The sequence below is a fragment of the Peromyscus leucopus genome, chromosome 5 (assembly GCF_004664715.2).
Source record: "Peromyscus leucopus breed LL Stock chromosome 5, UCI_PerLeu_2.1, whole genome shotgun sequence".
Taxonomy (NCBI): Eukaryota; Metazoa; Chordata; class Mammalia; order Rodentia; family Cricetidae; genus Peromyscus; species Peromyscus leucopus.
This window is the reverse complement of record NC_051067.1, coordinates 69,474,713-69,501,736: the sequence shown is the minus strand read 5'-3', so window position 1 is coordinate 69,501,736 and position 27,024 is coordinate 69,474,713. Positions and strand designations below refer to the sequence as shown.

Sequence of the window (27,024 nt, the reverse complement as noted above, 5' to 3'; positions counted from 1 at the left end):
GCAGCACAGGCCAGCAGATGAGTATGGTCCCAATGGCAGCATAGCCCTAGGATAACAAACTGGTATCTCAAGTGGCTAACCAGACCTGGGGCATCTGCACGGCCCTTGATGGCAATAGATACCAACTCAGACCCTGCTGCTTTAGTGCCACAGACCCAGACATGGCTCTCAGCAGCAGCTCTGCCCTGGATGACTCTATGGTTCCATAGCGGAGGTGCAGACCACTCAGATTGACATGGTCCTATTATCCAGAATTGATTCTCTGAAATGAGATGTTGAAACTATATTTTTCTCCAATATTACTCTAGAGATTCCACCGCATATGAAAGTTTTGAGATCCAGGAAAATCTTCATGGGAAGATGGAAACCCTAATAAATGGTTTTATAAGTCACAGAGCACTTGACCATTGGCCTTCAGAGCAGGATTCTAAACCCACAAGTCTGGTTTGACAACTCCTGTGCACCCAATTGCACCATCCAGCTTCCAATTTTGAGCCAGGTCATAATCTCCCTGCCAGTGATTTGAAACTATTTGTTTGTTTACTTGGCTGTTTTTCAAAGTTTGTTGTGCATTAGAATCACCTGGAGATGTCCCTGGGACCCTCCCCTATGGTTCCCGATTCACGGTCTGGACTAGGGCTGACAGTCTGTTTGGGTCATTTGTTTTGCAGTACTGAGGACTGAATTTAGGTCATTTCACAAGCTATGCAGCCACTCCACTGAATCAGACCTCTTTATTTCTTGTTTTGAGATGAAGTCTCGTTGTGCTTCTTAGGGTAGCCTTGAGCTTACTCTGTATCCCTGGTAGGTTATGATCTCAGCCTCCCCAGTCCCAGTTGGTAGGATTATAATCTTGGGTTACCAGGTAGGGCAATAGTCTGTCTATCTAGCACATTCACAGGGGATGCTGATGCCTTTGAGGACTCACAACCATATACCTATGTGGTCTCTGTACCATCCCAACCTCCCCTCTCAGACAGAGCCTTATTACTTTGTGTGTTGGGCTCAGCCTCCATTGTCCAGCATGCTTCCAGGGCTTGAACTGCCTGGACAGAGCTTCTCTCTTTCCTCTACCTCATCCCCAAGGCTTGTAGTCCACACAGCCCCTAATCTGTCTAGCAGGGCCTACAGGCATGGATGCAAGAGACAAGCCTGTGGTAAAGATAGTCATATCATCAGGAGACTTTGGCTTGATAAGGAAGCCTAGCTTGATACACTTGAGTAGAATGGTGAGTAGGAATGGGGACAAGATGGCAAGGGAGCAGCCAGGAAAGGCCACACATACAATTCTTGTCTCTAGGAATGAGAGAAGAAGTGGTACTTGAATTAGAGTCTGTTTTAGAGAAATTAATTCCAAGAAAGAATACCAAAACAAAATTATGTGACATAGAAAGTGCAAACTAAGAGGCCTGTGGACCAATTGTCTGGGAATAGAGGTGAGTGACAAGATAAGAAATGGGCAGCAGTGTGTGAGTCAGAATCCCTCCTTAGAGTGCCACTCCCTTTGAGGACCATTTTCCTTCAATTCACTACATTCCACTCCCTGACCCCCAAAGCCTTTTGGCTATATCATAATGCAAAAATGCATTCAGTCCAACTTCAAAAGTCCCCACAGCCTCATATAATAATAGTCTCAAACTTATTTAAAAGTTCAAAGCTCCAAGTCTCTTCTGAGATTCAGGCAATCTCTAAACTGTAGTCCACTGTAAAATCAAAATAAAAAAGCAGATCCCATACTTCCAACATATAATGTCATAGGATATACACTACCATTCCAAAGCCTAGGGAAGAGAGCATAGTGAGGAAATACTGGACCAAAGCAAGCCTGAAAACCAGCTGGACAAACTCCAAACTCAGCATCTCCATGTCTGATGTCAAAACGATCTTTAGATCGCCAAATCTATTCAGTTTTGTGGACTGCAACATACTTCTTTCTCTTGCACTGGTTTCACTCCCTGTTAGCAGCTCTCCTCAGCAGGTATCATCCAGCTCTGACATTTCCAATATCTTGGAGCCTCCAAGGCAATCCAGGCTTCCACTTCACAGCTTCACACAATGGCCTCTCTAGGCCTCCATTCAGGGACACTGATGACGCATGCCTGGCCTCAGCATCTTCCTTAATAGCAGAGGTAAACTGCACAGCCCCTCTCTTCTATCCTTAACTGTAAAGTCAGAATCACCTGGCCAAAGCTGCCATGTTCTATCTGCTTCCTAGGGCTGAAACATGGCCCCCTTGTTCAATTACATCTTCACAAGCTTTTTGTTTTTGATGGTAACTTTCACTGCCTAAGATGGCTTTCCTTGAACTTGCTTTTAGTCCAAACTGGCCTCAAACTCAGAGATCCTCTAGCCTTTTCTTTCCCAGTGTTAGAATTAAAGGCATACACCAGCATACTCTGCTCTAAGCTCTTCTTTAATTCCTTTTCACAAGTTGGAAATTTAGCTGGGTGGAATCTTACCCTGAGGTCACTACTCCCTTAAGTCCATTTCTTAATCTGTTTAGCTCCTTGAACATGGGAGTTAGCTCTATTTCACTTCCTGGTGCTCCCTTTCTCAACATATTTTACATTTTGTAATTAACCTTGCTCATCTTGCTCCTTTTCATTATAAGTCTTCATTAGAATTACTACTAACAACCACACAACAGAGTATATACTAGGTTGTTTTGAAATTTCCTCTGTCAACGAAATTAATTCAAACTTCACTTTAGCCTCAGACTTCAGATAAGGACAAACAGCAGCCACTTTCTTCACCAAAATATCACGAGAATGATCTCTAGGTCACATATTAATATTCTTCTCCTCTGAAACCCCTTGAGCCAGGCACCCACAGTTTAAATCACACTCAGCACCACTGTCTTCCATGTTCCTACTAGGATGGCCCATTAAGCAGCACTTAAAATGTCCAATGGCTCTTCTAAGCCACAGTCCCAAGGTACATATTCCTTCAAACAAAAAGTATGAACAGGCCTATCACAGCAATACCCTATAGTCCTTGGTACCAACTTCTGTCTTAGTTAGGGCTTCTATTGCTGTGAAGAGATACCATGACCATGGCAACTCTTATAAAAGAAGAATATTTAATTGAGGTAGCTTACATTTTCAGAGGTTTAGTCTATATCACCATGGTGTGACATGGTGGCATGCAGGCAGGCACGGAATTGGAAAAGTAGCTGAGTGTCCTACATCTTGACTTCCAGTCAACATCAAGTGAACTGTCTTACTGGGCACATCTTGAGCATATATGAAACCTCAAAGCACTCCACAGTGACACATTTCCTCTAACAAGGCAAAACTTGCTCCAACAAGGCCACATCTCCTAATAGTGCCACTTCCTTCAAACCATGGGGCCATTTTCCTTCAATCCACCATACCTCGCTGCCTCCCATTACTCTGCCTCTGCCCTATTAATCTAAAAGTTGGAGGCCCACTGAAGGACTGGCCTTTGCTTTGAAGGTCAAAGAGATCCCCTTTCATATATATTTATATAAGAAATCCTAGAGCCAAAAGAAGCTGTATCAAAATGAAACAGAACTAAATGAGTAAAATGTATATATTAACAAAATTTACCTGTTATTTGCTTTTTAAAAATTATTACTGTTTAGTAGAATTAACACTCAGCAACTGCTCTGGACATTAGTAATGAATCCAGAGCTAGCTGGAATTTTTAAATAGTCTTGTTACTTTAAATATTTTGAACTTATTATAAACTTTTAAAGGATGTTAAAGCATAGAAATATATTTCTATTGAGATATAATAGCAATAACACCAAAACATTGTTGAACTTAAGCCTGAGACTTTTAGCCATAAGAAATGCTCAGCCTTGTCATGGGTAGAGACCATGATTCTTTCCTAGAAACATCACTGTGGCTATATCATGTTATAAAACTGGAAAATATTAAAACACACTGCTAGTTCAAAAAATAATAATTTTACATGTATAAGAGTCTTCCGATTATGTCCTCATGTCTACCTTACAAAGGATTTTAATGTAAACCTCCTGTCATAGTCTGTGTTACAGGTAAAGACAGACTACTAACTGTCTCCAGGACTCTCTAACTCATAGACAATTCACCTGCATACAGCTGTTTCCTCTCCTATAGTGTGGGAAGGATGCTTATTTTTTTCAAGGGATTTCTGCATTTGATACAAGAAAATACAGTGGTTTCCCATTCTTTATGAATATTAGAGGTTAACATAAATTGATCCTTGAGTGCAAATTCGGGTGAAGCTATTTCTAACAAACTGTTAGCGATGGGTGAAAAAATAGCACTGGGTGCTAAAGGCTTGACTTTTAGGGTGGCATAGTGGTCCCACATTCGCTTTTTGTGTTTCTCTATTATATGAATGGAAACACTTTTTAGTGTAAATGCTTTCTTTGAGTTTCAAAATTTGCCAATTATTATTATTATTATTATTATTATTATTATTATTTTACTGGCGAACCAAGGGTTTAAGTTTCAGATTTTATTGAACAGTGCTGAGGGGTAGGCAGGTGAATATGGGTGTCTTTTTATCATGATTTGCCTTCCACTCACTACACTGAACAATAGTGGTACCAGAGGAAAAGAAAATCATCGGTTAAAAAACATGGTCTATAGTTCAGAGAGCTGAAAGGTCTACCTCCTGTCATAACCTAGCTGACCCGATTCTCTGAAGATATTTAAGCATGCACAGCCATCTACAGGAGTTGCTGTAGCAGCCCAGATGGTATTGGAGCTCAGCTTCCTGAATCGTACTTGAATTACCTGACCATTAATAAAGCGTTTGATATTCAAAATATAAGCATAACTAGAATAATCTAATCACTGACCAAAGGGCACTATCAGCTTCCCTCTTCTTCTGATTCTATGCCTGATCAGATTTCTGACCACTGTTAAGAGCTATACTATCTGATTTACAATTTATGAACCGTCAAATTATTTTTCTAATAGAAGACACTATTTTTATATAACTCCTCTTTTTGCACATTAATATTCATGACTCACATGGCAGGTATCTGGCTAGCTACAGCATTTAGAAGCATCAACTTGCTTTTGAAATTGGTGCTTTAATTCTAATAGTTTTACTTTAGAAGAAACTGTGTGACCTGCAGCTGTTCCCATGGGGAGGCTTTTCCCACCCTGCAGTAGATGCCAAGGTCCTACCCAATCAATCAGAGGCTGCTCCAGCAAGTTGCTATGGCATAAAAAGCTGTACAGTATTTCAAGTTGTTTCATTTATTAATAAGTAATACAGCAGTAACAACTTTCACTATATCATGGGAATTATAGATCCCTTTGGCCATCATATAGAAGTTACATCACCGAGAAAAAAATACTTTATTCTTGAGTGTTAATGATTCCAAAATTCTTCGAAGTAAAAATCCATCTTAAATACTTATGTTTTCATTTATTCATTCATTGAATATTAATTGTGACACACTGTCTTCTATGTTCCTATGCTAGGTACTGAAGACAGAATTCTTAGTACATAGTTATCATCTGTGTTGAGAACGTAGAGGCCACTTGGAACAGTTTATATTAATTTATAACAATTGTAAGAAAGGAACAGTAAGAGAATACTTAGTATACTTTGTGTTGTTTTTTATGTTGGTATCACAGAAACCTGATTCTTACCATCCTGAGCTTGGGTGAGCCAGCCCTGACATTATAAGCATGGGAGAGCTGTCTCCATTAATCACCTGTCATGTGGTGGCATGGGAAGGGGAGATGTCCCTCCACCCCACCCATCAATGCCCAAGGCAGATGGGAGAGCTGGCCCTGAGGTCTTAAGGGCAGGAGAGCTGCCCCTGCCCACCACCAGGTGCAACACTCGGGAGAGCAGGCCCTGCACCTTACATGGGCAGCACAATAGAGCCGACACATTAGAGGAGGTGTGGGTGAGCCAGTCCTGAAATTGTGAGCATGGGAGAGCTATTTCCATTACTAATCTGTCATGTGGTGGCATGGTCTGGGGAGAGCTGGCTCTGAGATAAGGGCAGGAGAGCTGCCCCTGTCCTTTAAACAACAGTTTGTTTAAAAAGCTTAAAGGACAGTTTGTTGTTGACAGTTGTCCCTGTCAACAACAGAAAGTTGATGCAAATGTAATTGAATAAGGTGGTCAGGTTCCAGCCCCATCAAGAAGCAGAACTTAGCATCTTTGGATGTGTGGCTCTGGCTTTTTAATCAAGTATATAAGAATGTGACTATGCAATGCCCCCCATACCAAGTCATGTGTCAAAGTTGTTCCTACATGGAGGCCTGGAGATGCCATTGTGTGAAGCTGTGAAGGTAAAGCCTGAACTGTGTTGGAGATTACAAAGTGTTGGAGATACCAGAGTCATGGGATGCCTGCCAAGGAAAGCTTCAGACTGGATTTGGAACCAAGTAGAGAGAGAAAGGAAGAGGGATACACACCACACATGCAGAGAGAGAGAGAGAGAGAGAGAGAGAGAGAGAGAGAGAGAGAGAGAGAGAGAGAGAGAGAGAGAGGTGTTGAAGGCAACAGAGCTGACAGGAGTTAGAGATCTGAAGATCTGGTTGTCATAGGATATAGCGATGCAGAATTTGGAGTTTGCTCTGCTGGTTTGGGACTTACTTTAGTGCAGTGCTTGCTCACTATGTTCCCCTTCTCCCTTTTAGAATGGTAACATATGCTCTGTGCCATTGGACTTTGGAATTGTGTGATCTACTTTTTGATCTTGAGTTTACAGGGGATTACCTTGAGTCTCAAAGACTTTGGACTTTGAACTTTTAAGCAGTCTTGAGACTATGAAAAGATTATGGGAAATTCTGAAGTCAGACTGAATGCATTTTTGCAATATGATATGGCTAAAAATCTATGGGAGCCAGAGAGTGGAATGTGGTGGTTTGAATAAGAATGACCCCCTAAAGCTATTATATATTTGAAAGCTTACTCACCGTGAAGTAGCACTATGTGAAAGGTTTAGAAGGCTTAGGAGGTGTGACATTGTTGAAGGAACTGTGTCCCTGAGGATGGATTTTGAGATTTCAAAAGCCCATGCCAACCCCAGTGTCTTTCTCACTGCCCACAGAACAGGATGTAGCTCTCAATTACTTCTCTAGCATCATGCCTGCCATGTGCCTGTCATGCCTGCCATGCCTACCACCATGCTCCCTGCCATGATGTTAATGGACTAAACCTCTGAAACTGTAAGCAAGGCCCCAATTAAATGCTTTTTCTTATAAGAGTTGCTGTTGGTCATGGTGTCTCTTCACAAAAATAGAACAGTGACTGAGACATTTTATTTACTCTCAAAAGAAACACAGGGTTTAGATTGCTGTCAATATATCTGGTACACCTTAACATGACCGGTTTTGTATTTTAATGTCAAGAACATTTTTATCTTCTTAAGTAACATTTAAATACCTCTGACATAGTTTATGGTGTGTTCAGCATATTGATGCACAAGTTGCAGAAATTGAACTGTAGGAACTGAATTTCAAGAGTATTCTACTTGCCTTTACTTAAAGTTCATCAGTATTAGATTTATACTTATCTAGATATTTTTAATAAAAGGCTTTATTAAAAATGGCATCAAATGCATATGTTTGTTTTGTGGGAACTTCTGTCTATAGCCGCTCATGTATTCTATTATGTATCAGACATGAATAAACATTTTCTGAATGAACAAATGAGTGAGCTAGTGAGTGAATGAATGGTTGTCTGACCACATACTTACTTTACATCTTTTAACAATTTAACATATATCACTGCAAGGCAACATCAGGCAAATGTGGTGTACTTACAGACCAGGTGTATTGGAATATGCCAAATTGTTGATAAGAATCTGATGCTTGTTTTTTATACATATAATTAAACACTAGTCAGGTAATCAATACATACCATTATCAAAGTATCTGACGGTTGAATTTCTCGATACACTGGGGTCAAAATTTGCCATTAAAGGTGCTATATACTGTGTGGCTGTTAACATTCGGTGTACAACTTCTCCAGTGTATATAAAACCTATAACAAGAAAAACAGGAAATTTGTTAAGAAAGATTGCCAGATAAAATTATAACCAAAACAGCTATGATTCAACTGCAGTCATATTTTCTAAGGACATTAAGCAGGGAACATACTTAGTGTCTTAATGTCTGACTAACAATACTTTTTGTTTTCTGGATAGAGAAAAATGCTCATATAATTTGTCCGCATCCAGTAGAATTGCTTACCAGCAATCCATAATGTGTATACTTTTAATAGCAGCGTGACTATTACCTCAAAGCGATTGTTAGGCTAAAGAATTTCAACACAGTACTGAAGAAAACCAAGCCTTCCATTTTCCTTTTTTAATCTTCTGTAATCTTAACACTAGCCTAAACCAAGAGCTCTTTTACAAGTGAGTTTCTAATCATTACATTTTTTGTGGTCTTTGTTGTTGCTGCTGTTGGTAGTGATGGGGGCCAAACCCAGGGTTTCACACACAAGCTTAAGTAAGCACTCTAGCACAGAGCTACATCCTCAGTCTTGCGTCTTCCTAAAATGCAATCCCTCCATTTAAAAAACAAAAACAAAACAAAACAAAAACCTGTATTCTAAGTGGCAGTGAATATTTCTACTCTTTTTTGTTTGTTTTCTTAAAACAAGTTGAAAGGGAGCTAAATAACTCCATGATATAGTGTTCAAAATTCTCAGTCAGCCAAAGCCTTTATAATTCTCAGGTCATAGCAAGAAGTTGCAGTCTACGTATCTGTAGATAAGATGGTGAAGTACTGAAACCTACAAGTGCCCCTTCTTTGTGAGTTCTCAGCATCATCTTATTTCAGCCTGCACTTAGTGAGAGCATTTACTGTGGGGGTCTAGAGTTTTGAACTAACTTTCAATAGCTCTTGTTTTACATCCCAACCATGTTTACAATTATTCACACTTGACATTATTCACATTGGGTTTATCTACTTTGTGAAATATCCATGATGAATTAATTGTTAATATTACACTAGTTTTTGGTCCCCAAGGTCTTTATTTGCTTAGAAGAGTCAGTTCAGGAAATACTTATTTATTTTAATATTAATCTAAAATGACACAATCAAGAATAAATATTAAAATAACCTGCACACACAATATAATAAAATAAAATTTAAGGAAAATGATTTGTGGTGATGCAATTGGAATGTTCAGGTAATTATGACATTACTAGAGAACTGAGAATCGTATATATAATTTTTTGCAAGAATAAAGACACAGGATACTTTGAAAAAAACTGTAATATTTAAGCCTCAAAAATGTCAAATATTTTATCTCTTATGGTCCAAATAAAGATTTCATTGAGATATTGTGGTTTTTGTAGTTTCGAGTTGTAAATTGTGATTTCTATGTAAGTCATTATGAAATTAAATCCATAGTTATTAGTATATTTAATAAGATTTCATTATTAAAATGCTAAGTGATTACTTTCTATTAGAAGAAAGTGTGCTGATATAATCTTTTCTTTTTATCATATTTCTCTCCAGATTTCTAGTCAGTCCCTCATATGCACTTCCTTATAATTATAAACACAAAGAACAGCCATTTTTCAGACCTTGTAATTAATTTTTTCTTGCTTTCACCATGATTCATTTATAATATGATCATTAAAATAGACACAAAAAAATCCTCCAGATGAAACCTTGAAAGTAAATGTTTTAATTAGACCATGAAAGAGTCCTTTCAGAAAGCATGAGCTCCGGGTGGTTGCTTCCTGACTCCATATTCTCTGTGTGGTGATGGATGAAGCTACTGAGAGCAGAGCAAAGGAAGAGAATCTTAGATCACTACAGATCATCACAGAATCCAGATCCACTCTGTGCTAAAGCTGCAGCAGTTTCTAGAATCACAGAGAATGCAGCCACACTGTGTTTTCAACCCCTGAATTCACTTTTATGTCACTTTTGTTTTTTGACTGACCAGGTAGCTTTGGTATGTATTTATGAGTTACACAGTAATACTTTGATTCGTATATGAATTCATAGTAATCAATGCAAAGGCACTGTATTATTCATTACCTTCAACTTTTACCTTTTTTTGTAGTACACTGACTGTCTCTTCTTACTATTTTTGTACCTCATCATTGTTGGCAATGGCTCTGCTGGGGCAGGCTTCCAGGATTTGTTTCTATTTAACTATGGCATTTGATGAGCTCTCTTTCCTTTACCCTCTTCATATCTGTCTCCAGTAACTGCTGTTGGGCTCTCAGAATCTTCCAGATCAACTGTTTTGGATTCTACACATGTAACTATTTATTCATATTTAAAGCAGGCAGGATGCATGCATGTGCCCCTACATATTTCCACAGAGGTTTGGCAAGAACTTGTTCTCTTTTAATAGCTACACTTTCTCTGGCCAGCATATTTCCCAGACTTACAAGTTCCCATATTTTAAAGAAGTTTCAAATAATTCCCAAAGAATTAAGTAAACACACAGAAGAACTTGTTTACTGTAAGAAGTAGAGTTACAATTCCCTCTTCTGCAGTTATTGCAACACTAAAATGAATCAGAAGGACAGCCAATATGACTCAGTGGCTAAAGGTGCTTATTCTCAAGACTGTTGACCTGAATTCTATCCCTGAGAACCAAAGGTGTAAAGAAAAAAATGACTCCAGACAGTAGTCCTCTACCAATGACATGATCTGAGAACTATAGCATGCACATGCATGCACGCATGCGCGCACACACACACACACACACACACACACACACACACACACACACAAATGAATAGATAAATGTGATACAAACAAATCCATTAAGTAAATAACAGTTACAAAATAAATTATAATTTCAATTATGGGTAGCATGTGGTTGCTGCTATCCCAATGAAGGAAATGTAAGTTTCCTGGATGCAGGGAACACTGACTTGGTACTGGGTAGGGACTAACTATGCAGGTTAATACAGATAGTCGTGTGCAAATACTCATAGCTATGTAGACCATAGCTTTAGGCCTTTATTGCTCGAACCTGATGTCAAAGTAACAATATACAATTGTATTGTAAATTTTGCACCTTTTATACTAACTTAAGCAACATATTTCATTGCTTTCTTCAAAATCCTTGGTAGCAATTTGTGAGGTTATTATTTGATTCCATTCATTATAAGACTTGAGCATAAATGGCAATCATTGATGTGTTCCTAAGATTTATGTAACAATTACTATCCAGGTGACTTAGTACTCAGGAAAAGAATCAATTAAGAGAAGCAAACACGTTTTTCTCTTTGAATTGCAAAGAAGAGCTATGCATTGTTCTTTCCTTTGGCCTTGACCACTAGTATGTCAAGTTCTCAGCTTGAATCATGCTTTATTCTTGCTTACAGGCTCTCCTCCTGTACATGCCTCTAGTTGTGTGAGTAATGTGATTTCAAATATGTAAACATCATCAACTGATTAAATCAAGCAGACACAGTAAGTGTTTATGAACAAACACCATTCAATCATTATGTATCTTTATTTTTTAAGTTTGAAAAATCGTGTGTGTGTTGCCTGCACATGTGTCTATGCACCACTTATGTGCAGTGCCTACAAAGGATAGAAGAGGAAGTCAAATCCACAGGGACTAAGGTAGCGAAGATTGTGAGCCTCCATGTGGGTGCTGATAATTTAACCTGGTTCCTCTGGAAGATCCATCAATTATTGAGTCATCTGGCTGATTGATTCATCTCTGTAGTTCCTTATTTTTATTTATTAACCATATTATAACTATACTTATTAACCATATTTACATTTATATTACATTGTACAAATCAATCAATCAATCAATCAATATACAGGCTGTTGATAATTACATTAAGTATTCATTTCATCTCTGTAATAACTGAAAAGGAAATTATGGAAGTATTATTTTCATTTACTAAACACAGTATCTAGTAAAACTAGGTTATTTACCAAAACCCTCATGGCCATTACAGGTCTTATGATTTCAAATTCCATGGGCTCTAGGACTGCTTAGAAATAACGTAAATCTAGCCTTACATCAAGTCCTGAAGAAGTCAGGGAGTTCAATGGCTTTTCTATTTACTTCTTTTGAGCTCATTTTAAAGACAACCATTCTGTAGCAACATTGACAGTTCTCATAGGTAAGTTTAAAAGGCTATTAAATGGGAGTTGACAGACTACATACTCCCCTTCAGTGGAGTTTATGCCAAAAGAAGCAGTTAGAGAAGGAAAGATTTTTTCTCTCTGCAAATCTCAGCAACTGTGCCTTAGAGCAGAGGTGACGTCACCTCAATCCTGGCTGTTTTTATTAAGCCTTCAGATCCTCTGCCTTTTAACTGAGTAGTTTCACAAACAAGTTTGATTCTTCTATAGCAATTTATGAAATAAGACTCGATTTGGTGATAGGAGGCATTGCACCCAATTAGAGAATCTGTTTTATGGCAAACTCAAATTATTTCTCTGTGCTGTGACTTAACAACTTAACCTTACCATGCTTTGGGAGAGGGGTGGTACTAGTTTACAAGAAAAGTGCTGAATATGACTGTTGCATGCAAAAAAAAGATTGGAGCCATAATGTAGTTCAGTGACAAAGAATCAACCTAGCATGGACAAGTCTTGCTCAGTTGGTTCAATTGCCTGTGAAATAGGTGTGAGCAACACTCCCTTCCAATACACACACACACACACACACACACACACACACACACACACACACACACGACAGACACAGTCAAAGAGACACACATGGGGAGGAAGGGGGAGGGAGATATGGGGTCAGACAGACAGACACAAAGAGACAGACATATACCATGGGAGGTGGTGAGGAGAGGAAAAGGGAGAAGGTGTGCTATGCTGAAAGCCAACCATTTACTTAGAATTTTTCTAATATATGTTGGTTATACACTTATACTAAGATGTTTATATGACTTTACCATTGTTATTCAGGCCTAAATGTACAACATGTGTTTATATGTATTAATCCTTTTTGAGATAGGGTGAAACACTGAATTTAACCATAAGGCAAGAGATAATAAAGTTCCTTAAAGTCCTGAATTCATGCACTCTTTCCTTCTATTCTGGTGGAACAAGTTCCTTGTGAAAAATATCAACCTCCTGTTGGGCAGCAAATGGTGTTGCCTTTAATTGGAAGTGTCATAGTGATAAAGGAAGCATGAGGATACTTTTATTCATTAAACATTCTATAAGCCTTTAATGTGCAAAGGCTACAAAAAATATTCTAGTTTATCATCTCTCCGTTATTCTCTTTGACCCCTTAGGTAAGACTGGAGTCAATCCATATGCCTGTAAGGCATCAAATATTTGTAGTTCAACACTGCGTTTAGAGAACAAATGACAATGGCAAGATACAGATGCCTCTGGCATCTTTATTAAGGCCTGTGTATCTGTGATCTCTACTGGTTAATCAAAGAGATCTGAAATTTATGGATTAGAATTAGGACAATGAATTTCTCATTCTGTTTTCTTACTAAATTCATGCATGTTCTAGTTCCTGTCATGAGAACCTAAGTTGATTACGTAGGTGTTTGTAGTTGCTGTGTCAATCAGGCAGTGCTCATGGTGGACCAGTTGCTTGAAATAAAACAATGAAGTCTGGGCAAATTGCACCTACAGTTTTCCTTCTTCATTTTATAACTCAATATATTTCCACATGCTATGAACTATTGCCTTTAAGACAAAGGCTTGTTTGTAACTCACTCAGCCCTTCAAATAAAACCATGTGTGACAGAAATTACTAATTTGGAACTCAACAGTTGCGATTAATTATCTGGAAATGTGACTGTCTGCTGAGGATAACTGTACAATGATGGGTTTCATTTAACAGGTATCCAGTAGACAGACATTGCAGTGCATGAGAAGAATATAGGTTTTTACATGAAACCTAGACAGTTAATAAACATATTCTGAAATTCAGATGGGATTACTAACCACAGGATTCTCAGAAGGAACCAATAATAATGTCAATCACCAAGTATTTTCCTTTTATAGTTCCAATCAGCTTTCAAGTTAAAGCATAGTAATAATATATTATATATTAAAACATATTCCTGGGTTTCTCTTCAACAACCTATAATATTGTCTGTCATCAAATATTTCACTTTAAATTTCCAACAACTGTCAAAGTAAAATATATCTCATAAATTTAAAAAAGTATATCTGTTAAAACTCATAGAGTCTTTTATTGAATTGGCTCAAGACACCACTGGGTATTATTAAGTTTCAAAACTGACAACTTAGTGGCATACTCTAAACTATATTTATGAACTTGCCATTATCAGGATTATGCTGGAAATATAAAGTAGATCATCCAATATCAGAAGGATGATCAGGAGATGAAGTAGACAGAGGAAGAGATGAAGATAGACAACAATCACAACACATTCATCGATTTTCATTTTGGACTAATAACAAAATTGGAGACTTCAGATTTTCTTTTTGCATCTTGATTACTGAATAAATTGATGTAGCTTGCTTAGAGCTAATGCATGCTAACTTCTCACAATGACTATCAACAGCTTGCTCTCTCCCACCTTCTAGATTACTTCTAGTTATCTAGGACTTCTCCACATGACTTCCCTCACACAGTACACTGTGAATGAAGTGTCCCAAAGTACAGTATACAAAGCATGTGGTTCCTGATAAAGGTGCTGAACTGTGTTTGTTTTTCTTTAATTTTCTGAAAATCAAGAAGTTTATCTATTTTCTTCAGATAATACAGATAATATTACAAATAATAATACAAAAGCCAAAAGCCTTAGTCACATGATGGGGACATGATAACAACAAAACAGCAGAATAGCAGCATTGGTACCCATCCATACCCACAAATGTGTGCAACCATCACATCAGGGAAATGCCTTCAAAAGAGCAACGAAATCCAGGAGAGAGATTACAGTCCATGGGCAAAATACAGACAAAAAAAAAAAAGAATAAATAAACAAGTGAAGCCAGGAAAACAACAGGAAGGATAGATTCATGTTATTCATTCTTCCCTTCCTCAGAACCACACAACCCTATGTGCTAGGGAAGTAGAGAAAAGTGAGCACTCAGCCTTGACAGAGACCCAACCATCAGGTTCAGTCTATGATGAGTGCTCAGCCTGGACAGAGACACAACCATCAGGCTCAAAGCATGATGACCATTCAGCTTTAACATAAAACTACTATAAGGCTGACCATGTGATAAGCACACAGCTTTGATATAGGCCCCACATTAATCTTACCCTGTGAACCATCATCAAGGCTGGTCCTGCCACCCAGATTCTTAGGCTGATTCCTAAGTGCCAGGCTCTAGTCTAATCCATGTGGTTCAAAGGATTCTTGCCTGAGCACCAGTTTAGCTGCTATGGGTCCAGGTTCCATGATGTTTTTCACCATGTAAGCATGCTTTAGATCAACCCCAATGAAACTAGTAGCCAGGATCCATTTAGTGGAAACTGGAACCAGGCCTAACTGACAAATCCCAGATCCAGGTATTGATTCATTCAATGAGATGTCATGCCTATGATGATGGAGTCCAGTATTGTGTCCACAGTGAGCAGGCTCTAGTATTGTACCCAAGTTTTCAAGTACTATGTCAACACATGTACCCAGAATTTGTGGTTTTCCTGAATTAAGGGTATTTCTTTCTTTTTTTATTTTATATTCTGTCAAGACTGAATAAATTACCTATACCTTCAAATGCACTGGCAATAAGTAAAGGCAACAAAGATAAAAGAAAATAACCAAGTAAGTGAGAAAATGTCAGCATAATCATACAAAATACTCAGAGTAGATCCAGAAGAACTGGAGATCAACAGATATCTGACAAAAAGAAAAGAAAAGAAAACAACAAAAACAAAAGCAATTACCTTAATATTGAGATACAACAGAAGAGACACATGGCTCACTTATATCAGGAAAACAATACACGAATAAAATGATGTTTCATACAGAGATATAATCCATTTAAGGAGCCAAGCTGAAATTCTAGAATTAAAACTCGCCAATGCTCTAAACAGAAAATTGCATTGTAAGTTTCAAGAGAAGACTCAACCAAGGAATTAGAGCAAGAAAAGTTTAAAACACAGGTCACTTAACATTTAACACGGAATAAAAAGAAAAGAATGAAAGAAAGAAGGGTTAAAGGCTGATAGGGGCCATTAAGAAATGGATATTAACATATGAGAATCTGAAAAGAACAGAGAAGGGAGGAGATAAAATTTTGATAAAAAGAATGATAGCAAAAAAAAAGCTAACCAAATTTGAAAAGTGAACATTGATATTCACAAATTCTAAAGTAATGCCAAACATTAAAAAAAAAAAAAACAAACACCAAGACACATGAGAAAATTCTCAAAATGCAAAGACGAAAAGTTGAAAGCAGTGAGAGAAAATGCTTACAGAAAGACATGGTTATCCAGGACACTATACTCAGGAAAGATGGTTTTCAGAGAAGTATCAGAAGTGAATTCTCCAGAGAAACTACAGCTAGGAAATCCATCAGCTTTATAACTACTTCACCAGAAAAAGAAAATTCACAGGATTGATGGGATGTTAACTAATAATAAGAACGCTTGTGAAAGGACAAAAAGTCCAGTAAATTCCAGTGTGTAATTAAACTCAGACAAATCTCAGTAATGCTGGTACACTGAGCACTTTTAAACTTAGAATATTGTGTGCATGCATGTGTGTGTGTGTGAGAGAGAGGGGGGAAGGGAGGGAGGGAAAGCGTAAAATGATGTAATTCATTTCAAAAAATAAAAAGTAAAAGTTAAAAAGTATCAAAAATAAATGCAACTATAATCATTAAATATTTTTCAGTGATATACAATATGAAAAGACGAAAATCCTGACACCAATCACATATAATTTGGAAAAATGGAAGTTCAAGTGCACAGGTTTTGTCTACAACTGAATTAGTTAGTTTAAAATAGACTGCTGTGACTCCAAGATGTTTTATTTGAGCCTTTTGGTAACCATAAGTCTACAGTAGACACACAAATGATAAACCAAAAAGGATGATAGCACTGCTACAGAGATCCCAAATTACACAGGAGAAACAGCAAAGAAGGATGATGTGGCCACAGAGCATCTAGTAAATAATGAAGAAAATAGCTACTAGACCTCCCTATTGGTAAGCACTTTAAATATGTAGATCATGTGCTTCATGCAAAGGAATATACAGCAGTTGGATGAATAATAAATAAAATCCACTTTTATACTGCCAACAAAAGAGTCACATTACTTTTAGGGTCAAACAGACACTGAGAATGAAAGGCGGGGAAAAGATACCCCACACAATGATAACCAAAGAGAAGAGAGCAAAATAATAGTCTAAAGAAAGTAAGTCAAACTAATAACAAGGAGTCAGCTAATCAGAAAGACACAATAAAATGCCTTTAACACTGGGTACATAAATGTGTAATGTATTAAGACATTATGGAAAAGAGCATGGATGTTTCCCTAAAAACCGGAGTATAATACAATCCAAAAAACTGCTTTGGAATGTCTACCCAAAGGAACTATCACGGTGCTGAAGGAATAACTACTGTGTTCTCTGTAGTATTGCCCACAGTAGCAAATATGGGGATAATAAAAATATCCATAAGTAGACAGAAAACATGACTTGTATACATGATGGAAAATCGGTCAACCTTAAAAAAGCAACTCTGTCATCATTTGTACAACAGAGATGAAGCTTGAAGAAATTATGCTATGTGAAAAAATGTCAGGCTAAGAAAAACAATTACAAATGCTGAAAGATCTCATTCATCTGTGAGCTTTTAAAAAAGTCAAACTCTTATATGAAGAGTAGAACGGTGATGGTCAGGAGTTGGAGAGCAGAAATATTGGGAAGATGTTGATCTAAGTGTGTAGTTGTGATTTTGCAAGGTGAATGGATGCTAGAGATTGAATGTACAGAGCCAAGGAATTCACTAATCATACTTAATTTGATACTTGAAAACAAATGAGAGTAGATTTTAAATATCCCAACCGAAAAATGGGAACTATGTGAAAAAGTAATAGATATATTCATTAGGTTGATAATAGAAATCAGTTCAGAAAGCACTACATTGTATATATGAGACATGCCTAACATATTTACTAAATATATCTCAGTAAATCTGGAGAAAATGTATCACTCAGAGAAAAAAGCAAACCTCACTCATTTCTATACAACAGTCAAAGAAATGGGCTGCTTTTAGGCTTCATATTCCCATACACTGGCTACACATTCATAATATCACATGTTACACTCTCACAAATGTAGACAAATTCCACCTGGGAGTTCACCCTCAGTACCTGGTGTCTGCTTTGTTTTCTCCTGTCCCTATCCATGTTTTCAAAGCCTCTACTATAAATTGTACTGCCACTGACTCTGCTTTGGCTAGGAAGGCTTTCTCTAGCACTACTTCAAGGATTCCTGGTTTGTGAGTGTTAATCACCATGGAGATTCTGCCCATGCTACCTAGGACCTGCATGACTCATTTGAGATGGAATAGCCTTGAGTTATCAGCTATGCTTATATTTAGGGTCTGCCCTGCTCTAGAGAGGGGAAGCCACATACTGCTCTTTGTTTGGGCTCATCCTTAGTTCTCTCCAGCAGCCACAAGAGTGAACAGAACTATATCTCTTCCTTTTTATTTTCATTGTTTAAGGGCAAGTAAGTGAAATTTACTGAACTAAAGCAACAGCTTCTGGTAGGCAGGAGGAAAATCAAAAAGTTGGTTGCTTTCTTTCTCTTTTTAAGTCGTAAAAACTTCTTATGAAATCTATTTGAAAATACTGAGAATTAGCCTTTTAGAGTACTCAGAGTATTGATCTTTCTTGATACATCAGTAAACCTTGCTGTAGTTACTGAATATGCCTTGGACTTCATATTTAAGTCATTAACATTATTTGATGATTTAATATAATAATTAAAAAATACATTACATATCAGAAGAACTATCTCTTTCAGATTCTTCCTGGTTTACACAAAAGATTGATGTAGATAATGATGAAAGTGGGAGAAAAAGTCTTCCACAGGGAAAAGCACACCAATTGTCTAACCAATATTAAATGGTCAGCCCTGAAAACATGCTTACAAGTAATATTATATAGACTGAGCAGGATGTATGCATGTATTTAGGAATATGTATGTATATACATATATGAATATAACAAGAATTAATGAAAATGAAACCATGGACTTTAGTGGGAGCAAGGAGAAGTATATGGGAAGGTTTAAAGCAGAGAAAGGGGAGAGCGAAATGATATAATCCCAGAAAAAGTTTAAAAACATGATTATAGCTTTCCAATTTTATTCTTCACTGGAATTTTTGTATTCTCTGAATCCATTCGGGTCAAGTCATTCATGACCTCTCAAAACAGAGATGACACTACTCTTTGCATTGTCCTTCTCAGGGTAAGAGGACCATCGATCCAGACAACATAGGAGCTTAAAGGAAGGCATGCTATGCTCTCTTCAGCAGCCACCTGCACTGTACAATTAGCTCCAAATCAAATATAAGATCCTTACTTTTTTTTTCAAAGTGTCTGAAGCATCTTAAGTTTTTCTTTGGATGCTGTCAGTTTCTATCACTCCAACAATTGCAGTTTCAATTGTGGCATATATACTATTGAAAGTATGCCTGTGCATGTATATGTACATTTATACTTAAACATATATGGTCTCTGAAGAGTAGGAAAGTTTTAATGTGTGTGTGTGTATGTGTGTGTATAGTGAGTACATATACATATATATGTTATATGCACAAGTAAAATATCTGATGCATATATATGTAAATATATGCACATACAAATGAATTTTTCTCTGCGAGGAGGCAATGTGTAGTAAGTACCAAGGCTAATATTTGAATTGCAATTTATTCTATAAAATTAGAATGAAATTAAGCCCTTTTAACCAATACTGATGTTTGCAAAAATCAGTATAAAAAACCAGTAATTCAAATTCATCTCTAATTTCACCATTCAACACAAACAAATTAAGCATCTGCCCCTTTCTCTGACTTCCTTTGAAAAGCACAGCTCCAGAGAGGCGCTATCTGCAGCTCCATTGATTCCTCTTCTTGTTCCCTGATCTTTACCATCCTAAGGTCAAGCCCAAACCTCTGTGATATTTGCAGTCATCCTGAGCCATGTGACCTTTACAATCTCAAAGTTATGACCCTGTCTACATTTCCTCAGATATCTTAATTGCCTGGTTCTAAGAAGTAATGGCTTAAGATCTCTGGATTCTGCCCTTCGAGACTGCAAACACGCTGGCATTTTCTTCCGATTTCTATTGCTTGCACATCACCAGGACGTTGTGTTTGTTAGGACCAGGTCCAAAGGATTACTTTCATTCTTTCATAATTTCTTCCTTTTATTATGCAGAGGGAATTATCAAAAACTTAAATCAAGACTTCTACAATATTCTTTAAGTTTTCCACTGGAAGGCAGGAGTACCATTGTTGTCTGGGATGTAAGAAATGCAGTCTAGGGGCTTGGATTGTCACAGTGTTTGGGGAACCACCGGGATACAGTTATAAGAATCAACAGATAAATTTTTCTTTATTTTATTTTGAAGATTTATTTCTTTATTTATTATGTACACAGGCCAGAAGAGGGCGCCAGATCTCATTACCACCATGTGGTTGCTGGGAATTGAACCCAGGTCCTCTGGAAGAACAGCCAGTGCTCTTAACCACTGAGCCATCTCTTTAGCCCCTGATAAATTATCATAGTCAAGCACAACAAATAACTGTCCTTTCCAAATGCCAATAGCAATAGTTATCATAGGATGAGAAACTGCACACTGTTGTGTCTTTCATAGTACTTCAAATATCCACACCAACCTTCCATTCTCTTTAAAGCAAGGCTTCTCACTCATCACCTTCCCCTTCAACTAACACAATCATATTCTTTACATTCACTACTGGGCTGTTGTTCTGTTCCCAAAAACTCGGGCTAGTTCTTCCCTCAGTTTCCTAGTTTTCTCTTAAGTATTTTTATTATTGATATTTACTCCTAAATCACCCCCAGCCCACGCCTGGAGATCTATTTATCTTCAGGTAGTACTTAATGGGCCAGGGATTTCTATGAGTAATGTTTACATAGGGAAAAACTTTGTTTAGGGGAAAAAATAAGATGCAAATTCTAGCCCACTGTTAAATAATTGCACGGCTATGGTTACATTATTTAATTGCTCTGATAATTGTTTTTTCCAGTTTCAAGTATGAAATAGTAATAGTTATTTTGTTTGTTTGTTTAAGAATTATCTGATATCAATTAAGAAATCTAACATAATCCCATTTCTGGAATAAGCTAGCTTTCTCACTAAACATAGTTCCTTTCCCCCTCTGCTTTCTCCTTATTTTATAAAATTTCTCTGATTTTTCTTAAAATTTTTCAGTATCTTAAGTATGAGCTGACCATGACCCAGTTTCTCTAACAGTTTCCTGGGGCTGGAATTGTATTAAGGAAAATCTACACTGTGGATATACCAAACTAAGTCATTTCTGACAAACACAGATCATATCTACAGTTTGAGGATATCTTATTATTGGTTCTGTTAAGGGTGTGACATTTATAATTAGGTCTCATCCTTGAAAGGATAATAGAGACCTGAGATTGATTAATTTGCATTTAATAGTCATGACAATTTGCCTACACACATGGATGTATACTATGCACATGCTTTGTGCCAGCAAAGGGCAGAAGAGAGCAATAGATCTCCTTGAACTGCAAGTAAGATGGTAAGGAGTCACCCTGGGACTGAGTCTTCTGCAAAAGTAGCAGAAGTAACTACTGAATTATCTTGGCAGCCCCTGGTAACTAGATAATTTATTACTATAACATAACCTTTCCTATCCAGACCTTGCCATGTATTCCTCCGCTAAATCTCCTATCAGACCAAGAATATTGAGAAATAATAGAGAGCTAAAGGAACAAATTAACGAGAGCAAAAGAACATTGACACAGGTATATATTCTTATAACTGTGATTTGTAATTCTGTGTACTTCTGTACACCAAACACTAAATGTCAAGAGAAATTTTTGAGAAAAGAAAGGAACTTATATATGTCTTTATTCCATATGTTCAGCCATATCACAATTACCTATTATATGCATACATGTGTGCATAAATGAAGATGCTGAGGGCTAAGGATATGGTTTAGTGGGTAAGAGTGCTGGCTTGCAAGCCTGAAGACCTGAGTTCAATCTCTGGAACCCATATAAAAAGCTAGTGTAATCAATCATTCCTGAGGTAAGATCCGTGTAAGTGACAGAAGAATAGGACAGAAGTCCACGGGTCAGCTAGCCTGTAGTCCATTGTTCAGATACAGGAAAAAGAGAGATTCTGCCTCAGTGAGGCGGAAGATAAGAAGCAACCACATAAAACTGTCCCAATCTCTACATCTACATGCTACCATGGCATATAACTAATGCAAAGAGTGATTGGGACAGAAACTTAAAGTGTAAAGTATATTTAATCTTAATGTATAAAGATATTATAAATCAATACAAAGCATATTGAGTTTTTTTTTTTGAAGTCCAAAGCACAATAAACATAGGCACCTTACTCCCTCTAAAAGCATTTCAGCCAAGGAATACTTTTTTTTATTATTTATCTTTTTGTTTTGCTGACACAGATGCAAAGACCTATCAATAGTTGGTTTCTAAAAACTATACTTAGCTGTTCAAAGCTGTATTTCTTTTCATATATAATGAATTCTCTATAACATATGTCTACTCTATTTAGGAAGCAGTGTAATAACCTAGGGCATTCAAAAATTAAAAGGGACACTCAGCCTTTCTTCCACACTTACAGCTATTCTTTCTCTAACTCTAAAGGATAAAGTGAGCAGACAAAAATTATATTTATAAGTCATTTATCCCTGGTGTTTACTTTGGGAAAAGATTTTTAGTGAATTTTTGTTATTGATTCTTTGTGGGTTTCATATTATAATCCTAATTCCATCCTTCTCCCTGTCCCTTCATATCTACTCTCTATCCTTGCAACCTCCCACCCCACCAACAAAACAAAATGTGAAAGAAAAACAAACAAACAAAAAGCCTAAAAACAAAAACAAAACTAACATACAGCAACAACAACAACAAGTCTTGGTATAGCGTGACAGAGTGAGTCACACAGTAAACCCTTTAGCCCAATACATTTCTACTTGTAAGTGTTCATTACAAACAGTCAGTCTGGTTTGAGGCCTCTGGCTTCTGCTACACCCTTGATACTGGGCCTTTTCTTGGATATTCTGTTGTTGCCTTGTGCCACGGAGATCCTGCATCTTTGGATCTGCAGGTCTGGCCCTTTTCCATGTTCCAGCAGTTCATAGATGGTGTGGATGTTGGGGTGGGCAAACTCATATCCCTGAGTTCTGGGCCTGTGTGGTAGCTGGGTTGGTCAGCTTTCCAGCTTTGCTTTGTCAACACCAATGGGGAGAGCTCTCCAGCATTGTCCTGGCTAGCTGGACCACTGCAGCAGGCAGTAAGGAGTGGGGCTGGTTCTCCTGCTCTTCTACACTCAGGGGTAGGACACCCATACCCATACCATTAGGGCCAGCTCTACTGTTTTGCCTAGGTGAGGTGCAGGGTTCACTCTCCTGACTGCTGCAGTTGGTGAGGTGCAGGGTCAGTTCTCTCATTCTCATGCTCCCAAGGCCAGTTTTCCTGCCTGCTGCAGGTGGCAAGGGGTTGGGAGGAGGACATCTTTCCCTCACCCATACCACCACAATGCAGATGAGGGGGAGTGGGTCATTTCTGCTCTCATGCCCTCAGGGCAAGCTCTTCTGTACCCACACCAAGAGGCAACAGAGTGAGTTCTATGGTGTTCCATGGGTGAGGTATAGGGCCTGCTCTCCCAGCTGCTGCAGCTGATGAGAGGCAGGGCCAACTCTCTCCTACTCTCATGACTTCAGGACCAGCTTTCCCCTCTCTTCAGGTGGGAAAGGATAGGGCATGGAAGAGGGTAAGTTTCCCTCACCCATTCTACCATAAAGCAGATGAGAGGGGCAAGATCTCTCACTCACAATCATGGGGTGTTGTCAACATGGTCAGCTTTTTTGTGTTGTCCAGGTATAGGGCCACTTGGCTTTGGGAAAGATTTATTATATTATTTTAGCATGATAAATATGGATGGTTATCTGTATTCATTTGGTACAGGGTCACTAAGGCCAAAGGGATATAATTTGGTGTTAATATTTATCTTATAAATTACATCCAATTTTTAACTGTGAAGACTGTACACTTCCTGTTACCCATTCTATGAAGGAATTTTGTTTGAACATAGATCCATACACTGTTAATAAAATCTTTTGCCTTGGGCATGGGAGCTACTGCAAAGTGTTTTTACATTAAGTTCATAATAATTACACATTTATATCCTTCAAAATATTTCATGATATGCAACAAATTTGTATTTGTTGATAAGTGATTATGGGTTTTAATATTTATTAAAAGTTTTGAAAGATAAAAGTCATAATATATGGACAGAATTTATACTTATGGAGATATTACTAAACACACAGTGATCATTTGTGTATTTTTATCTACCCTTCTAGGCATATACACATATGCATAAATATACATGTATGAAAGTTCAATAAAATGATCTTTAAGAAACATTGTTTTGTGAGACTAACTACCATACCATCATATATCCTTTTAATTGCTTCCTTTACAATTTCATACCCCATATTCACATTTCCAAGCAGGATTAGCCAAGACTTTAGAATAATTAACCTATATAATAACCATTCTTTAGAAAGTTTCAATTTTGCTCATTTTGAGTGATTCGTTTGTCTCTGTCTGGCATGTAGCTGTGCTCTATCCATTTTTACTGTGTTATGATGGTCCATTAGATGGATGTAAGGCTATTAATTCTTCTATTAGGCTTGATGACACTCATGTTGCCTCCTGTTTTGATTTTTCTATTACATACACTGATATCTACAATTTTTAACATGTGCCCAGCAGTTCATGTATAAGACCTTCTAAAACACAAACCCTAGAAGACCATTTCTGGCTTGCACTTGTACACTCACCATATAATGTTGAATTACTTCTCTAAATTGTTCCAGCAATCAGTACATCTACATCCTATTCCTGTTACATCATATTCCCATAAAAATTCTATAACATTTTTCATTTAATTGCTGTCAATCCAGTATTTGTGAAGTTATATCCTCTTTTTGGACAATATAATTAGTCTCCAAAAATTCATTTTTATTGAAGTTGTCAGTTCTCTAAAGTGACTTTTGAAATCTTATTTGTTTTCCTATTAATTTTTAGACCTTGTTTATTATTTTTTTCAAAAAAAAAAACAAAACAACAACAACAACAAAAAAACCTGAACCTAGACATACTTCCTTTATCACAAGGCTTTTGCTCCATGAAAGGTCCACATACTCTGATGTTACAGTGGCATTTTTTCTATTTTGATCTGACATTCTTCTCAACGGTCTTCTAAAAATTCTGTAAATTTCTTGGTCACATTTATATTTTTCTTCCATCAAATAAACATTTGTAAGTTACAGTGTATTAATCAACTTGATGCTTTTTCTATGTGAATGGTAACTGGTCCAAAATTATGTATTTTTTAGAAATGAAACCCTAGTCTCACTAACCTGTGATAATATACAAATTTACTTATCATAAATATATAGACTTGTTTGACTATTGAGTTAATTCTAATAATTTATCCATTTAGGTCTTTAGCATATTAATCAATACATACTCTACTTAATATCAATACAAAAATATTGACATTTGTAGGACTTGAGAGAAAACACAAATCCATTCCAACCAAAGTGCCAATTATGGTGTACTTTACACAAGTAAATAGTAATCTGTCAAACAGAAGGCATGCTATGCTGTGGATATTACTCTATATAAATAAAACACTGATGGCCAGTGACCAGGCAGGAAGTATAGGTGGGACAAGAGAAAGGAGAATTGGGGAAACAGAAAGAAGGAGGAGAGACACTGCAGCCACCACCAGGACAAGCAGCATGTAAAGACGCCGGTAAGCCACCAGCCACGTGGCAAGGTAGAGATTTATAAAAATGGGTTAATTTAAGATATAAGAACAGTTAGCAAGAAGCCTGCCACGGCCATACAGTTTGTAAGCAATATAAGTCTTTGTGTTTACTTGGTTGGGTCTGAGCGGCTGTGGGACTGGCGGGTGACAAAGATTTGTCCTGACTGTGGGCAAGGCAGGAAAACTCTAGCTACAATGCTATGGATAACAACTCCCATTTATTCTTTCCTCTCCTTCTTCTCAGGAATTCACACAGACTGGAGAGAAATAAACTCATCAAGGCCCTGGTCTGTAGGTCTCCCAAACTTCACTTCACTAAAAGCACTATTTCCTTCTCAACACTTTTATTTCAATTAAACCACAATATATGATTATCTAAGTAAAGCGAAGCCAGAGGAAATAGTCTTCACAAAAGCGATTCATTTCTCCCTCAATTTCCTGTCCCTTTGACTATAATGGCATTTACTAAGAAGGGACGAAATAGGTGGGTGGCAAAATAATGCAGCTTTCATAGAGGCAGGGTGGATGCTTAAGTCACATTTCCTTGATCCATGAACGATGCAGCCAGGGCAAAGAGGCCTGCCAAGTACAGCCACAATCTCTCAATGTGGGGGAAATGAATCAATTCATAGGTGTGTACTATTTCAACCCCTTTATATTGACATCTGCCAAAAGGGTCAAAAGAAGCTCTGTCATCTTCCTCACTTGAAAGAAAACACTTCTCAAAAGGGACCATGAGAAGGCATAGGGACTTCTTTGCAAATGATAATCCAGTTTCCAAATGCACTGATTATCTAAAAGAACAGCATGGGCCTAGGGTCCAAGCCTCTTTTCTTTTCTTTCTTTCTTTTTTTTTTTCAAATACTTCAGACTAGTCAAAATTCCAAGTATGATTTTTTTTCTCATTTTACTTTCAATATGATAAAGCAGAGAATTTAAAGCCCTCCAAGTTGTGAGGAATTCTTTCCATAGGTGTTCTTCTGTGGCTTTCCCTTTATGTGTGAATGGAGAAGTCAAGGGAACTGATGCAGAATTTGGTCAGGAAAACTCAATTCTGCACACACATATGAAA

General features: G+C 37.5%; 1 protein-coding gene across 2 annotated transcripts in view; it reads right to left on the bottom strand.

The window, feature by feature from the left end:
- Plxdc2 (plexin domain containing 2) overlaps positions 1-27,024 on the bottom strand; it is a 401,580-nt gene that overhangs the window by 119,101 nt on the left and 255,455 nt on the right. For both annotated transcript variants that reach the window (XM_028870488.2, XM_028870489.2), the window contains one exon: positions 7,849-7,971. In XM_028870488.2, the coding sequence (XP_028726321.1) occupies positions 7,849-7,971 (123 nt within the window). The remainder of the gene's footprint in view (positions 1-7,848; positions 7,972-27,024) is intronic.